Here is a 17,609-nt window from a genome sequence, read left to right as displayed (position 1 = left end):
ACTGCAGGTATTTACTTAACTAGCTACAAATATTAATATCAATTAAATAGTTAATGGTATTGACGGTATTGAAAAACCAATCTGTGGCTATACGGTATACCGCCCAAGCCTATTAGATAGATATAGATATCTTTGCATTTAATTAACACAATGCAGGCTCCTCCCAGGCTGGTCAGTCTACTTCGAGGCCTTACCAAGCCTGGTGGGCCTCAAAGCTAGCAGTTTCACCCGAAGCCTCCGAGGTTGGTCTATGATCAGAGTAAATCGGCATAATAAAAGGTTCCTTGCAGGCTGGTCAGTGTAAATAGCAGCCTCGGCGGCTAGTCTATAATAAGGTTCCTCCCAGGCTGGTCAGCGCAAATAGGGGTCTCAGAGGCTGGTCTATAATTAAGGTCCCTTGCAAGATGGTCCGTGTAAGTAGGAATAATAAAGGTTCCTCCCAGGCTGGTCAGTGCAAATAGGGGCCTCGGAGACTAGGTCTATAATAAAAGTTCCACACAGGTTGGCCAGTGCAAATAGGGGCCTCGTGGGTGGTGTATAATAAAAGCTTTCTCGCAGGCTGGTCAGTGTTAATAGGAGCTTTTCTGGCTGATAAATAACGATGGGTCCTCTCTTTATAAAGCAATGATTGTTCTATAATGAACAAAAATGTAAACGCAACATGCAACAATTTCAAAGATTACAGTTCATATAAGGAAATCAGTCAATTTGAATTGAAATAAATAAATGAAGCCCTAATGGATTTCAGATGACTGGGCAGGGGCGCAGCCATGGGTGAGCCCACTGGGGAGCCATGCCCAGCCAATCAGAATGCGCCCCCCCCCCCTCAGACGATCCCGCAGGTGCAGAGGCCAGATGTGGAGGTCCTGAGCTGGCATGGTTACACGTGGTCTGCGGTTGTGAGGGCGATTGGATGTTCTGCCAAATTATCTAAAACGACGTTGGAGGCGGCTTATGGTAGAGAAATGAACATTCAATTCTCTGGCGGACATTCCTACAGTCAGCATGCCAATTGCATGCTCCCTCAAAACTTGAGACATCTGTGGCATTGTGTTGTGTGACAAAACTGCACATTTGAGTGTGGCCTTTTATTGTCCCCAGCACAAGGTGCACCTGTGTAATGATCATGCTGTTTCATCAGCTTCTTGATATGCCACACCTGTCAGGTGGATGGATTATCTTGGCAAAGGAGAAATGCTCACTAACAGGGATGTAAAAACAATTGTGCACAACATTTGATAGAAATAAGCTTTTGTGTATATGGACATTTCTGGTATATTATATTTCAGCTCATGAAACATGGGACCAACACTTTACATGTGAGCTGGAAGTAGAGGCCTAGGCATTGTTGTTCACTAGTTTACTCCAAGTAGGGAAAGGGTGGCGGGGTTGGAAAGTAATAAAGGGGAATATATATATTTTTTAAAGGATAGGTATGTGTATGTATGTATGTGTGTATGTGTGTATATATATATATATATATATAAAAAACATGGGGGATTGCAATTACATTGATGGAAGTTACAATCTATCTGCAATATTAAGCTGATCTACCCCCCAAAAAATTAAAAAACACAAAATAAAATAAAATATAAAAAAACACTTTAAATGTTGCGTTTATATTTTTGTTCAGTGTAGAACCAGGTATAAACAGACACTGTGATCTGATTGTGATCAGATCTTGTAAGTGTAAACAGATAAGATCAGGTCAAGATCAGGACGAAGGACGCATGTTAACGGAAGGTGTAAACAGAGCTTCTGAAAGTCGTACATTATGTTCAGTTTTTACGGGGGCTGAGAGAAGATTTTCCGACATCTTCAAATACCATTTTATCTTATTCCTCAGAAACCCAGTAAAACCAGAGATATTTCTAACATGATTCACTGAGTTTACAGTTACATTATGCATGATTTTGCTTCTGGGGTGCCCTTGAGCCAAAAGAGGTCCCTTAAATAGTCAGAGATAATGCCCAGAAATTATATAAATTGGTCATAAAGGGGCACACTTCCCAGTGCACAAGATCATACCTGTAAGCTTATTGTGCCAGCCTAAAACTTTGTGGTTAATTGAGTAGGGCCCTGAGAAATTATTGACCAAATATCACATCTGGATGATAGACCCTCGCACCAGTCAAAGCCCATACAGGCGTACAGAGCTATTGGAAGAATCCAGTAACGTCTGTAATATAAAATATAACAGTCTTGTAGTGAGCAGATCGAGTACATTGGACATTGCATTAACATTGTGGATTGGCCCTCAGAGGCTGCGCTACTCTGGACAGTTTTGTAGTCTTCCCCTAAAAGGCCAGTGGTGAACCCTCCCGGAGGAGACTTACGGTGGTCTGAGCTCCCAGGTAGACAAAACGGCCGTGTTGAGACATTTAGCTTTTTGACAGGGGATCAGTACAATTTGATTATTCATCCCCTGTAAGTGCCAGCCAATGTTAAATTAAAGTTTTGTTCAAACTTTAAGCCTGTGGTGACACCCTTGAGACCCTGAGGGTAGAAGGTAACCAGATCTCATGGGCGAGACTACAGATTATTATTACTTTTTTTACATGGTACATCTTGTGCATTTAGCTATTCCATCAATGATTGCATTCATTCATACATTCATTAGGCTTCAATAATTATTCATCTAGCAACATCATTTATATGATGCTTTATGGTGTACAGTTCAGATCCCAGTTCTGAGAGACAGTCTACCACTAATAATAAATAATTTTCTGCAATTCAACACTTGAGGCCTGGCTAGTCATCAGGAGTCAACTGTAGCCTTGTAAAGTTAAAATTTGCCACCAACACATTACCAACTCAGTGGCCTTGTGGTTAGAGTGTCCGCCCTGAAAGGTTGGGAGTTCGATCCTCAGCCAAGTTGTACTTTCAAAAAGGGATCTGATGAGTCTCTGCTTGGCACTCTGCATTAAGTAAAATTATTGGGGGTGAGGCCCTGCGAAAGAATAGTGTCCTGTCCAGGGGGTGTCTAGAATAGAATTCTTTGACTTATTACCATATGCTGGCATTGTAAGAGAAAAAGGTACTACTTCATTTGATAGTACCGTATATTCAAATGAGATTTGATGCAGACTTGTCACACCTGTGGAGGAAAAAATATTAAATGTATGTGTGATAGTACCTGTATAGTACAGTGCATTGGGAAAGTATTCAGACCCCTTCCCTTTTTCCACGTTGTTACGTTACAACCTTATTCTAAAATGGATTCAATTGTTTTCTTCATCAATCTACACACAATACCCCATGATGACAAAGCGAACAGGTTTTTAAAAAACAGAAATACCTTATTTCCATAAGTATTCAGACCCTTTGCTATGAGACTCAAAACTGAGCTCAGGTGCATCCTGTTTCCATTGATCAATCTTGAAATGTTTCTACAACTTGGAGTCCACCTGTGTTAAATTCAATTGATTGGACATGATTTGGAAAGGCACACACCTGTGTCTATGAAAAGTTCCACAGTTGTCAGAGCAAAAACCATGCCATGAGGTCGAAGGAATTATCCGTAGAGCTCCGAGACAGGATTGTGTCGAGGCACAGATCTGGGGAAGGGTACCAAAACATTTCTGCAGCATTGAAGATCCCCAAGAACACAGTGGCCTCCATCATTCTTAAATGGAAGAAGTTAGGAACCACCAAGATTCTTCCTAGAGCTGGTCGCCCAGCCAAACTGAGCAATCGGGGGAGAAGGGCCTTGGTCAGGGAGGTGACCAAGAACCTGATTGTCAATCTGACAGAGCTCCAAAATGTCTCTGTGGAGATGGGACAACCTTCCAGAAGGACAACCATCTCTGCAGCACTCCACCAATCAGGCCTTTATGGTAGAGTGGCAGGACAGAAGCCACTCCTGAGTAAAAGGCACATGACAGCCCGTTTGGAGTTTGCCAAAAGCCACCTAAAGGACTCTCAGACCATGAGAAACAAGATGATCTGGTCTGATGAAACCAAGATGGAACTCCTTGGCCTGAATGCAAAGCGTTACGTCTGGAGTAAACCTGGCCATCCCTACGTTAAAGCATGGTGGTGGCAGCATCATGCTGTTGGGTTGTTTTTCAGCGGCAGGGACTGGGAGACTAGTCAGGATCGAGGGAAAGATGAACGGAGCAAAGTGCAGAGATATCCTTGATTAAAACCTGCTCCAGAGCGCTCAGGACCTCAGACTGGGGCAAAGGTTCACCTTCCAACAGGACAACGACCCTAAGCACACAGCAAAGACAACGCAGTAGTGGCTTTGGGACAAGTCTCTGAATGTCTTTGACTGGCCCAGCCAGAGCCCGAACTTGAACCCGATCAAACATCTCTGGAGAGACCTGAAAATAGCTGTGCAGCGACACTCCCCATCCAACCTGACAGAGCTTGAGAGGATCTGCAGAGAACAATGGGAGAAACTCCCCAAATACAGCTGTGCCAAGCTTGTAGCGTCATACCCAATAAGACTCAAGGCTGTAATCGCTGCCAAAGGTGCTTCAACAAAGTACTGAGTAAAGGGTCTGAATAGTTATGTAAATGTGATATCTGTATTTTTATTTTTAATACATTTGCAAAATGTTCTAAAAATCTGTTTTGCTTTGTCATTATGGGGTATTGTGTGTAGATTGATGAACAATTTAATCCATGCTAGAATAAGGCTGTAACGTAACAAAAAGTGGAAAAAGTCAAGGGGTCTGAATACTTTCCAAATGCTATTCAGCTCTGAGTCAAGTACCGTTATTGGTATATGTGCATCAGGGTTAGGGTCAACTCTACAAATTCAATTCTCTCTCCCTATAAATTCCACATATTCTATAAAAATTCAATGTCAGTCTTAGAATTCAGAGAATTCAACTCCTCTGAATTCCAATGTTAGGTAAATTCCAAGAATTCAATTCCCAATTCAATAGTATCCCCAACAATACTACTAATTCCAATTATAATTCAATTCCTTCAGGCTTTCAGGCAGATCATGTCACTGTTCAGACAGCCTAGCTATACTAAGAATATAGGAATGCAGGTTGGAATGATTAAAAACAAACCCTACAGTCAATTTGATACTATCTGCATTAATTCCTTTAACTGGGAAATGTTAAAATATTTTATTCCAATGAAATTCCAAAGATTAAATGTTTTTACAATTACAATCTAAAAAGTCTAAACAGTCTAATTCCAATTTAATTCCAATTCCATAACTTGAAGATTCTTTGAATTCAAATTTAATTCAACGTCAATTCTCCACTTCATGAGTGAATTCTTTAATTTACATTTAAAATTCAATTGGAATTGGCACAAACCCTGGTGCACAGACTATAAATATAATAAAATAAAAACATTGAGAAAATACAATTGGAGTCTGACGGTTGATAGAAATGTATATCCATTTTTATTTCACAAATACATTTAGAAAATGAACTACAATTTCAGTACATATTGCAATATACTGTAAATAAACACAAACAAAGATGGACTACTTTTGTTGGGAACCCCCCTGAACATATGAAGAGTTTGACCTCTTCTATATCTTCTATCACTTGATGGTTTCATTCCAGAGAGACAAAAAATGTTTTTTTTGCAAAATGCTATATATCCACCTCACTCACAGAGAAATAAGTAGTACTGCTAGATTTTACACAGTCAATTGTAACAAATAACTACATTTTTAATAAACTGTTCAAATTATACATTTGTGACGTCAATATTATTTTTGAAATAAAGTCAATACAGTAATATGAGATATGTGTGTAAAACATTTACATTTGACATTTTAGTCATTTATCAGAGTGGCATACAGTAAGTGTATTAATCTTAAAATAGCTCGGTGAGGCAACCACATATCACCGTCAAATATGCAGGATACGGATATTCCTTTCCAGCTAAACAATGGATATATAATGGTTTGCAAAAAAAACAATTTTTCATACACATCTAAAATCTATTAATAAAAATCTGAGAACAGTAACATTTTACACACATAAAAGTACCCATAGGCAATTATTTCTGATGAAAAAACACAAATGTGAAAAATTGGTGGATATAGCATTTTGGAAATAAACTCTTCAATATAACATAACCAACAAACTTATGAGAGGCAATACAGATATACAGTGGGGAGAACAAATATTTGATACACTGCCGATTTCGCAGGTTTTCCTACTTACAAAACATGTAGAGGTCTGTAATTTTTATCATAGGTACACTTCAACTGTGAGAGACGAAATCTAAAACAAAAATCCAGAAAATCACATTGTATGATTTTTAAGTAATTAATTTGCATTTTATTGCATGACATAAGTATTTGATCACCTACCAACCAGTAAGAATTCCGGCTCTCACAGACCTGTTAGTTTTTCTTTAAGAAGCCCTCCTGTTCTCCACTCATTACCTGTATTAACTGCACCTGTTTGAACTCGTTACCTGTATAAAAGACACCTGTCCACACACTCAATCAAACAGACTCCAACCTCTCCACAATGGCCAAGACCAGAGAGCTGTGTAAGGACATCAGGGATAAAATTGTAGACCTGCACAAGGCTGGGATGGGCTACAGGACAATAGGCAAGCAGCTTGGTGAGAAGGCAACAACTGTTGGCGCAATTATTAGAAAATGGAAGAAGTTCAAGATGACGGTCAATCACCCTCGGTCTGGGGCTCCATGCAAGATCTCACCTCGTGGGGCATCAATGATCATGAGGAAGGTGAGGGATCAGCCCAGAACTACACGGCAGGACCTGGTCAATGACCTGAAGAGAGCTGGGACCACAGTCTCAAAGAAAACCATTAGTAACACACTACGCCGTCATGGATTAAAATCTTGCAGCGCACGCAAGGTCCCCCTGCTCAAGCCAGCGCATGTCCAGGCCAGTCTGAAGTTTGCCAATGACCATCTGGATGATCCAGAGGAGGAATGGGAGAAGGTTATGTGGTCTGATGAGACAAAAATAGAGCTTTTTGGTCTAAACTCCACTCGCCGTGTTTGGAGGAAGAAGAAGGATGAGTACAACCCCAAGAACATCATCCCAACCGTGAAGCATGGAGGTGGAAACATCATTCTTTGGGGATGCTTTTCTGCAAAGGGGACAGGACGACTGCACCGTATTGAGGGGAGGATGGATGGGGCCATGTATCGCGAGATCTTGGCCAACAACCTCCTTCCCTCAATAAGAGCATTGAAGATGGGTCGTGGCTGGGTCTTCCAGCATGACAACGACCTGAAACACACAGCCAGGGCAACTAAGGAGTGGCTCCGTAAGAAGCATCTCAAGGTCCTGGAGTGGCCTAGCCAGTCTCCAGACCTAAACCCAATAGAAAATCTTTGGAGGGAGCTGAAAGTCCGTATTGCCCAGCGACAGCCCCGAAACCTGAAGGATCTGGAGAAGGTCTGTATGGAGGAGTGGGCCAAAATCCCTGCAGTGTGTGCAAACCTGGTCAAGACCTACAGGAACCGTATGATCTCTGTAATTGCAAACAAAGGTTTCTGTACCAAATATTAAGTTCTGCTTTTCTGATGTATCAAATACTTATGTCATGCAATAAAATGCTAATTAATTGCTTAAAAATCATACAATGTGATTTTCTGGATTTTTGTTTTAGATTCCGTCTCTCACAGTTAAAGTGTACCTATGATAAAATTACAGACCTCTACATGCTTTGTAAGTAGGAAAACCTGCAAAATCGGCAGTGTATCAAATACTTGTTCTCCCCACTGTAACAAAACCCTTTAACCTCTAAAGAACCCTTTACTTTTAGCCCTCTTCTTCTCCTTTACCTTTTAGTCATCTTATTCTTCTTTACCTTACCTGAAAAACAAAAGGAAGCATTATTGAAACATCACACTTAAATTCAATGTAAAAGGACATGAAATTAAACTATCAAAGTCTTAACTTTCAGTGCTGCAATTTATGCCTATGCACACTGCATAAATAGAGCTTAACATGCAGTAAGTGTTTGACAAGTATTAAAATCACAAAACTAGTTTTAAAAATATGTTCCTATTTCAGTGTCTTTTTAAATTATATCTCACATTGAGAAATTAGTAGTTTGATTGTTTTACAAAATAATTTACGTATAGACCAGCAGCTCTATTTACTCAGCCTGCAAGGACTCTTGACTAGCCTGCAAGGAGCCTATAATAGAGAAGCCTCCGAGCCCCCTATTTACACTGACCAGCCTGGGAGGAACCTTTATTATGGTCCTCTGTAGCTCAATTGGTAGAGCAAGGCGCTTGTAACGCCAGGGTAGTGGGTTCGATCCCCGGGACCACCCATACGTAAAAATGTATGCACACATGACTGTAAGTCGCTTTGGATAAAAGCGTCTGCTAAATGGCATATTATCATCCCTACTTACTCTGATCAGCCTCTGAGGAGCCTTGCACATAGACCAGTCTTGGAGGCTGCGAGTGAAACTGCTAGCTTTGAGCCCCACCAGCCTTTAATGCCTCTAAGTAGACTGACCAGACTGGGAGGAGCCTGCATTGTGTTAATTAGATGCAAAAATATAGCTTACCAGCCAGCTAAGTTACAGCTTGCGATGAGCTAATTGCTTCAGAGAAAATAGGTAGCTAAGCAGTTTGTAACAGTTGTAACTGTACTTGCTGCATTATGTAGACAAACAGCCAACCACATGAAGCTAGTTAGCTAAGCTAGATCATTTGAAAATATAACTAACCAGTAAAGCTGCTAGCTAATCTATATCAATATATATCAATTGGAAATAGTCTAGATATTTCAGTGTTTTTGGATGCAATGTTGCTTACCTTTTTTCAGCTGCATCACTTAGGCACCACCGCATGAAAGGGTTCTTGCGGTCCCTCTGTTTGCAATTTGAATTTGGTTGGCTGATGGGAAAGAATGGGTGAAGTTGTAAAAACATCAGCCTGTGAGGCAGTGCAGCCTCAGGCACGACCCAATGCACCTTTACCACTTCTGCTATTAAACTAGCAGAGGCAGCCATTTTCCCACTCCTCAAGAGTGAGGTGCTTGACACTGCCAAGGGACTCATCATTACTCTACTACAGGGGTGCAGAACACCTTTGTCAAGGGGGCTGGTTTCAGATATGATTCAAGGGGCCAGATAAGGATAATAGCATAGGCTACATGTTAACAATAAATGCACACATCTTTTTGCCGCAATGATGTTGTATGCTAGATGGCATTGCATCATTGGTTATTTAATATAATTAAAGGTTCAGTATTATGTAGCTTTGTGGGTGACCCGACCAAATTCACATACAATTTGAATTATAGATATGTAATTCTCATTGAAATAAAGTCTGATAAGCGTTAGATCCATCCTGTGTGTGTTATTTCTATGCTTCCCGTCGTGAAGTTTAGCTTTTGTGTCTTTTTACTTTCGGTTTGGTACACTAGCTTCAAACTATATTTTTGGTTATTGCAAAGCTATTTCACAGCGGTTTAGATTGTACAATGATTATCTTGTTTGGTCACAAACTGAAATTAGGCGAACGTGATAGAATTTTAGCAACCAGGTAATGGCTGAGCGATTTCTACATATTGCGCATAGGAATTTTCTATTCTCTGTCTGCTTAGCTAACTTTTGTTTCGACCCTGACTTTGTACTAGAAATGTGACTGATACAACTCTGATGTACCCATTGATGGATTTATCAGTTAATTGATTGATGATACTTGCTTGGCCTACGCTACCCAAGAGGAATGGCCACAACACACCTATGCAACACCTTATATTTGAGATTTACATCTGCCTTCCACCAACGCTGACAGTGACACTATCTCATGTCTAAACACTGGTCCTGTCAATGACTCCCATGCAAAGGTAACACTGGAAGCTGTGTCACAACAGCTGTGTAACTGTGAAAAGACTGCACTTCCTGTGATTGTCTTCAGTGATTGGGGGGTGGGGGGTTTCAAACAGAAAGCAGTCATCCCATATAGAACTGGACTACTGTTGAGAACAATAGTAAAGTGATCACCATCACCACATCAGACTTATAAAAAGATAATATTCAGGGAGACACCATGGCAATGTGTCTTGGCAGCAGCTAATGGGGATCCATAATAAATACAAATACATGGAGGCACAGTGAAATTGATATAACAGCAGGGCTTGTTAATTCTTCTTTTGTGTGACAGTTAAGAACGGGCACAGTCTTTCTTCATACAGAACCTCACCAATCTGAGGTGACCTCAAGTCAGTAGGAATGATTAGTGAGCCGAGGAAGAGAGAGGATGGAGATAAATGGGTGGTTAACAGAGTGAAGGTCTTACCCGTGCAACCTAATGTTTTGTAAAACCGGTACTCCAAATGCAGCTGTGGTGCCCTTGACTTTATTGGTTCCTGGAGCGGGAATACAAAAGGAAACAATTCAGTTGAAGGAGGGCTTTTCATTCACTACACTTCAACAATAAGAAGTACACCTAAATAGGTACATTATTCAAATTAATTATCATTCAACAAACAACTTTCAAATTCAGGTTTACAAATGCGTATTTCTTCAAAATAAAATAATATGTAAATAGGCAATGTTCACTCCAGGTGTGATTTTAAGAGCTGCTCATTGAAATAATACAATCTCATATGGGAAAGATACAGAAATAAGACTACATACTTACCAATTTTATTGCAACATACTCGTTGGTGTAGAGGTTTTTACCTAAAAAAAAAAAAAAAAAAAAAGTTTATTAGAAGGCTGGGTAAACTACTTATTTCAAAACAGATGTGAGGTGGCACCACAGAAATAGAATGAATAGAACGGGCTTGGAAGCTCTAACCCTGCTAATTTGACTGGCAAACACGTGGGTACACTCACAATGGCTTCCTGGTATTGAAATGCAATCATTTCTATCAATTCCCCTCTACTACGTCCACAAAATCGGGGAAAACAAAATAAATGTCCCATTGAACCCCATTGTAAAAGAGCCAACTTCGTCGTCGTTTTTTTGTTATACAGAAATAACAAAACGTGCCAAAAAGCTGCTGTGTTGTTCAATGTACATGTAACCAGGTAAGAAAATCGCAATATTCCTACATAGGGATAGAGCTGGCAAGAAGAGCCCTGTGGCTTCAGGCTACTCAGCGCGGGAGAGTGGGAAATGTGGGGACCCAGTGTAGCTACGTGTGTGGGAAAACATTTAATCACAGGTAAGACATTTAACTTGTTTAGTATAGTCTGTTTGTAACTCCACTCACTACTTGTAGCTGCATAGTCCGTTTGTTCGTGTTGATGGTCTTGGCTAGCTATGTACCGGTCAGTAGCTAGCTAGCACTCACTCATGTGGCTCCTAGCACAGTCATGAAAAGGGGCATGAGGGAAGCCCTACAATATTAAGTTTTTCTAAGTAGTGAGAACGCTCGGGAGCAGGCAATGTTGAAAAATAATCTTTAGACATGTTGTAATTTTCTAAAATGTAGTTTTGTAATTGACTAAAACAAGCAGACAAGAAAATTCAGTTTGAAAAAAAGTCTAGTTTTTGCTGTAAGCCAATGGGGTAAGCTAGGTAACCACAGATTGTTTTCCCCACAGGTGGGCAGGGCCGAGACGTTCTAATACCGACTGGGATTATGCTGGATTGCCATGGTAATGTAGATACTAACTGATGTGGCTCATGCAATGGACTATATTTTTTGTAATGTCAGTTGAGTTGACTCAACAAATCACAGCACAGACTGAAGGGTACACTTCCTGCTTTTACTTCCTGGCATGGGTACACTCAAAATGGCTGTCAGTCCACCCATTATGCCATCATTGCCTTGAACGGAGACTATGGTGGTACATACAGTGCAGCCACCAAGGAACCTTTTAGGAATCTTAAGGAATCATCTAAACTCCCATATCTCTCAAAGACACATGCTTCACAAATAACAGCGATGACTGAACAAACAGTGACTGGAAAGTCAGAGGCATGTACATTTGATAAATGCGGAGGTTCCCATTGGACAGTTGAGGTGAGGAGGACAACCAGGGGCTTCTAATGCACCATTAGGCATCTGAATATGCTTATTGTGCAATACCATGAACCCTATCATGTGTAGCCTATTAGATGCACGTCTTGCATGAAACTACCAATTTCGGATGAATAAATAAACTTTTGGCCTCCATTTTACTCCAATTATCTGTCTCTCTGATGGTAATTGGAGAGACTGTATGCCTTGCTCACTAAGTCATATCACATTACAAAAGGTGTCATCTTGGAGAGAGAAGTGAAGTGCGTTTGCGGAGCAAGCTGAGAATGAAAGTGGTGATGCCAACAGTGCGACACTAGCTGGGAAAGTGAGAACAGGGCTTGTGTTTTGATGTATTGATCCTGCGCATATCAGTGCAATGATACTTTATAGAAGTGTGGGGAAATACGTAGGGCAGTGGGAGAATATGGTTAATTGTAGAATTAAAATACTTAGCGTAGTCCATAAGGTGAAATTAAGTGTTTTGAAATAGACCAGACATATTTTGAGATGCCAGACTTAAAAAGGAAAGATTCACCCATTTTGAACGTTATATATTTTGGCATCTCTGAACAATGTTCTATCAATTCCTGGGGTAATTTCATGTGTATCTGAGCTCTTGCTGTTCACGAAGGCAGAAACACACCTTTTGCATCGTATGATGCAAAAGGTGTCATGCCGGCTGTATTTCTGCCTGCTTGAAAGTGCTATATATTGAAATATTGACTGCTGAACTGCAACATTTTTGGGACTAATGAAAAAAATACCAAACGATTGTATTTGAGTGGATTATTCTTTTAAATTTCAAAGGGTACATTGTTTAGTGTACACATGGAGGCTTCTTTCCTGGTTAACACCGGCTCCACAAAGACACCTTCTGACATTTGCTTTTCACAATCCTCTACGTTTGACCACTGAAAATGTTCAATGTTGAAATTCCAACGATTTGTGGTGAGGTCTCCTGATTAACAAAGTCAAATTTGATTCATTCTAGAGAAGAATACAGGACTGAATAACAACTCCCTCCTAAGACAGTTAGTATTCACATCTGCTTCTTAAGATGTCTTGCACCTGTAGGCTTATCTCTTCTCAACTTCCATCTAGCAATAGCAGTCCAGCGTTCTAAATGTCAGGGCAATTAAGGCCATTCTTAAATTCCTCATAAGTGAGTATATGAACCTATGGAACCCAGCCACACTCTATGGAACCCTGCCACAGGCTGAGTGACAACGCCACAGGCAAACAACAGGCCTCAGAGAACCTCTGACTGCTCAGCAGCACAGTGCATGCGTGGAGAATACCAGAGAACAGGCCATTCTCTCGTCCACCCCCTCCCAGACTATTACCCACGTGGGAGGCAGCAGAGTAGAGAGGAGGAGAATCTCAGTCTCTCAACCAGTTTCAGAACTGAGCCATTTCAGTACAAACAGTAAAGCTTTTCTGGTTATAGCTCATTTCATTTAATGGCTTCATGCTCCTCACTGTTCTGCTTGGAGAATATGTTCATTAGACAATCCAGAGATCTTAGTCAGTTGCAGGCTACAGGTGATGTGAAATAGGCCCAATGAGCGAAACACATAAGCTCAAACTGGTAAAAGAAAACAGAGCAATGCTGTGTGTAGGGCCTACTTTCACTGAATGGCAACCAGAGATAGGTCTGCTGTACTGTACACAAATCCAAATGAATAACATTGGCTCTCTAATCCCTGCAGCTTCTCTACAGAAGAACAGCCTCCTCCTATTTACCATGCAGGTACTGTATGTCCCTTTGCTGGCTAGATAATAAAAGGAACAAAGAAAGGGCTTAAAATCTTATTATGAATCCAATTACATTCTTTCAGCATGCCTGAAACATGGCAACATTAACGGCATATTCGGTGGGAAAAAAGCAGAGGGGTCTTCTTATGAGCAGGCACACCCATGCATAAGCTCAGGTCATTTTTTCAAGCCTTTAAGTCACCTCAGGCTGTGAGATGTCAGATGTAATAATGAGATCAAGTCGTAGTGGAGGTGCAGTTGGATAGACATTCAGCTCTCAATGTGACGTAATTATCGATAATGAAAATGAAATACGTCTTATTTTCCGCCAATGTAATCTGTATCTCAATTCCGGTGTATACAGCCTTTGCAGAGTAGCTGGGGCCTGAACTCATTATGATGCAGTGATTGCATACAACTTTAATCATCGTGTTGAGATATTATGACAAGATTTGATGAGTTCGATTATCTAAGTGTACACAGTTGACCCACATGTACATTTTGATAGTGAGGGTGAGAAGAGGGCACTGACTCTGTCATTAGGAATTCATCAATGAACAAGGTTTTACATTTCCAAGAGGAATTGTGCGTACGGCCCAGTACATCACTGGGGCCAAGCTTCCTGCCACCCAGGACCTCTATAACAGGCGGTGTCAGAGGAAGGCCCTCAAAATTGTCAAAGACTCCAGCCACCCTAGTCATAGACTGTTCTCCCTGCTACAGCACGGCAAGCGGTACCGGAGTGCCAAGTCTAGGTCCAAAAGACTTCTCAACAGCTTCTACCCCCAAGCCATAAGACTCCTGAACAGCTAATCATGGCTACCCGGACTATTTGCACTGCCCCCCCACCCCATCCTTTTTACGCTGCTGCTACTCTGTTAATTATTTATGCATAGTCACTTTAACTCTACCCACATGTACATATTACTTCAACTATCTCAACTAGCCGGTGCCCCCGCACATTGACTCTGCACCGGTACCCCCCTGTATATATAGCCTCCCTACTGTTATTTTATTTTACTTCTGCTCTTTTTTTCTCAACACTTTTTTGTTGTTGTTTTATTTGTACTTTTTTTGTTAAAAATAAATGCACTGTTGGTTAAGGGCTGTAAGTAATCATTTCACTGTAATGTCTGCACCTGTTGTATTCGGCGCATGTGACCAATACAATTTAATTTGATTTGATTTGAATTGTTAAACACATTTTCATACATACAGTCTATCGCCATTTCCAAGCACCAAAAAAAGTACCAAACGTATTCTTGAAACGGTGGTAATTTCTTACCTAGCTTCAGCTCTCCAAAGTTACCACAGCCGATCTTCTTGCCCACACGGAAGTTGGGCCCCACCATGAGCACTCCGGAGGAGCCTGATCCCGAGGGGCGCGAGTGCCCGCTGCGCCCCTGACCCGCCTTGCTGCTGCGCGCCGGCCGCTCACCCTCTTTTTCCCGTGGGTGCTCCATGGCTCAAGGTGCCCCCCAGAAGACAGGAGGCACAGGGAGAAGGTGTGCTCCCTGTCAGGGGCTGCTCCTCAGCTGGGCAAAGGGGCCGGGGCACCGGGCTCTGCCTCTGCCCAGCCCTGTCACTGCGACCTCGACATTGGGGTGGGGGAGCGAGAGCTTTCACAGGTATCCTGGAAACAAGGGGAAAGGAAGTGTCAGAAATTGACCAATTTAAGTGTCCTGCTGAGATAAGCTATGCAGTGACTAGGTATTGAGAAACCATGACAAACCCACCCCACAAGGACCTGCAGAATAAAATAACTATACAAAACAAAAACGATAATAATAAAATCAGACCACTTTTACAAAAGTAGCTTACATACTTATCCTCAATTTGACAAGCTTGCTGGACAGTTCAGATGTGTGTGCCATCCTGCACTATTCACAGGTTTTTCACATATAGGTTACTGTACTTTACAAAGGGCTAGGCTAATACTTAGCCCCAACCTAGGGCTACATGTTCACATACAGTGGGGGACAAAACTATTTAGTCAGCCACCAATTGTGCAAGTTCTCCCACTTAAAAAGATGAGAGAGGCCTGTAATTTTCATCATAGGTACACGTCAACTATGACAGACAAATTGTGAGAAAAAAACTTAGAAAATCACATTGTAGGATTTTTTATGAATTTATTTGCAAATTATGGTGGAAAATAAGTATTTGGTCACCTACAAACAAGCAAGATTTCTGACTCTCACAGACCTGTAACTTCTTCTTTAAGAGGCTCCTCTGTCCTCCACTCGTTACCTGTATTAATGGCACCTGTTTGAACTTGTTATCAGTATAAAAGACACCTGTCCACAACCTCAAACAGTCACACTCCAAACTCCACTATGGCCAAGACCAAAGAGCTGTCAAAGGACACCAGAAACAAAATTGTAGACCTGCACCAGGCTGGGAAGACTGAATCTGCAATAGGTAAGCAGCTTGGTTTGAAGAAATCAACTGTGGGAGCAATTATTAGGAAATGGAAGACATACAAGACCACTGATAATCTCCCTCGATCTGGGGCTCCACGCAAGATCTCACCCCGTGGGGTCAAAATGATCACAAGAACGGTGAGCAAAAATCCCAGAACCACACGGGGGGACCTAGTGAATGACCTGCAGAGAGCTGGGACCAAAGTAACAAAGCCTACCATCAGTAACACACTACGCCGCCAGGGACTCAAATCCTGCAGTGCCAGACGTGTCCCCCTGCTTATGCCAGTACATGTCCAGGCCCATCTGAAGTTTGCTAGAGTGCATTTGGATGATCCAGAAGAGGATTGGGAGAATGTCATATGGTCAGATGAAACCAAAATATAACTTTTTGGTAAAAACTCAACTCGTCGTGTTTGGAGGACAAAGAATGCTGAGTTGCATCCAAAGAACACCATACCTACTGTGAAGCATGGGGGTGGAAACATCATGCTTTGGGGCTGTTTTTCTGCAAAGGGACCAGGACGACTGATCCGTGTAAAGGAAAGAATGAATGGGGCCATGTATCGTGAGATTTTGAGTGAAAACCTCCTTCCATCAGCAAAGGCATTGAAGATGAAACGTGACTGGGTCTTTCAGCATGACAATGATCCCAAACACACCGCCCGGGCAACGAAGGAGTGGCTTCGTAAGAAGCATTTCAAGGTCCTGGAGTGGCCTAGCCAGTCTCCAGATCTCAACCCCATAGAAAATATTTGTAGGGAGTTGAAAGTCTGTGTTGCCCAGCGACAGCCCCAAAACATCACTGCTCTAGAGGAGATCTGCATGGAGGAATGGGCCAAAATACCAGCAACAGTGTGTGAAAACCTTGTGAAGACTTACAGAAAACGTTTGACCTGTGTCATTGCCAACAAAGGGTATATAACAAAGTATTGATAAACTTTTGTTATTGACCAAATACTTATTTTCCACCATAATTTGCAAATAAATTCATAAAAAATCCTACAATGTGATTTTCAGGATTTTTTTTCCTCATTTTGTCTGTCATAGTTGACGTGTACCTATGATGAAAATTACAGGCCTCTCTCATCTTTTTAAGTGGGAGAACTTGCACAATTGGTGGCTGACTAAATACTTTTCCCCCCCACTGTATTATTACCTCTCAAACTATGTTGATGCACATATCTGTACGTGTACACACAAAAATCTAATACTTTATTTTGAAAATCTGTGCTATGACATTTACTTTTTCATTTTTCCATTGGTGGCTCCATAAAAGATGAGTCCCAGTCTCATCTCTCCTCTCTTTACAACAGGCTTGAAAGCTATCTCAACATGAACAGTGTAATTCGCAACACAAATACCACCAAAATCAGGCCACCAACACACAAAAAAAATAAAGTCTCAGCAAAAAAGCTGCAATATGAAGACCCATAAATCTCAGTTACATACAGGGGCTTACATTTTTTTTATCAGCCATCCCTCCCAGGAGACTGCTGGTAGAGGCTATTACTGGAAC

The 17,609-nt window shown here is 41.4% G+C and overlaps 1 protein-coding gene across 14 annotated transcripts in view; it reads right to left on the bottom strand.

Moving 5' to 3' along the window:
- LOC121577027 (casein kinase I) overlaps positions 1–17,609 on the bottom strand; it is a 60,817-nt gene that overhangs the window by 19,266 nt on the left and 23,942 nt on the right. For all 14 annotated transcript variants that reach the window (XM_041890718.2, XM_041890717.2, XM_041890721.1 and 11 more), the window contains exons 2-4: positions 14,953–15,300; positions 10,580–10,620; positions 10,235–10,304 (exon numbers count right to left, since the gene is read on the bottom strand). In XM_041890718.2, coding sequence (XP_041746652.1) covers positions 10,235–10,304; positions 10,580–10,620; positions 14,953–15,130 — 289 coding nt within the window. In that variant the 5' untranslated portion in view covers positions 15,131–15,300. The remainder of the gene's footprint in view (positions 1–10,234; positions 10,305–10,579; positions 10,621–14,952; positions 15,301–17,609) is intronic.

The sequence above is a fragment of the Coregonus clupeaformis genome, chromosome 11 (genome assembly GCF_020615455.1).
Source record: "Coregonus clupeaformis isolate EN_2021a chromosome 11, ASM2061545v1, whole genome shotgun sequence".
Lineage (NCBI taxonomy): Eukaryota > Metazoa > Chordata > Actinopteri > Salmoniformes > Salmonidae > Coregonus > Coregonus clupeaformis.
Note: the sequence above shows the minus strand (reverse complement) of the source record. Positions and strands in the feature narration are given on the sequence as shown.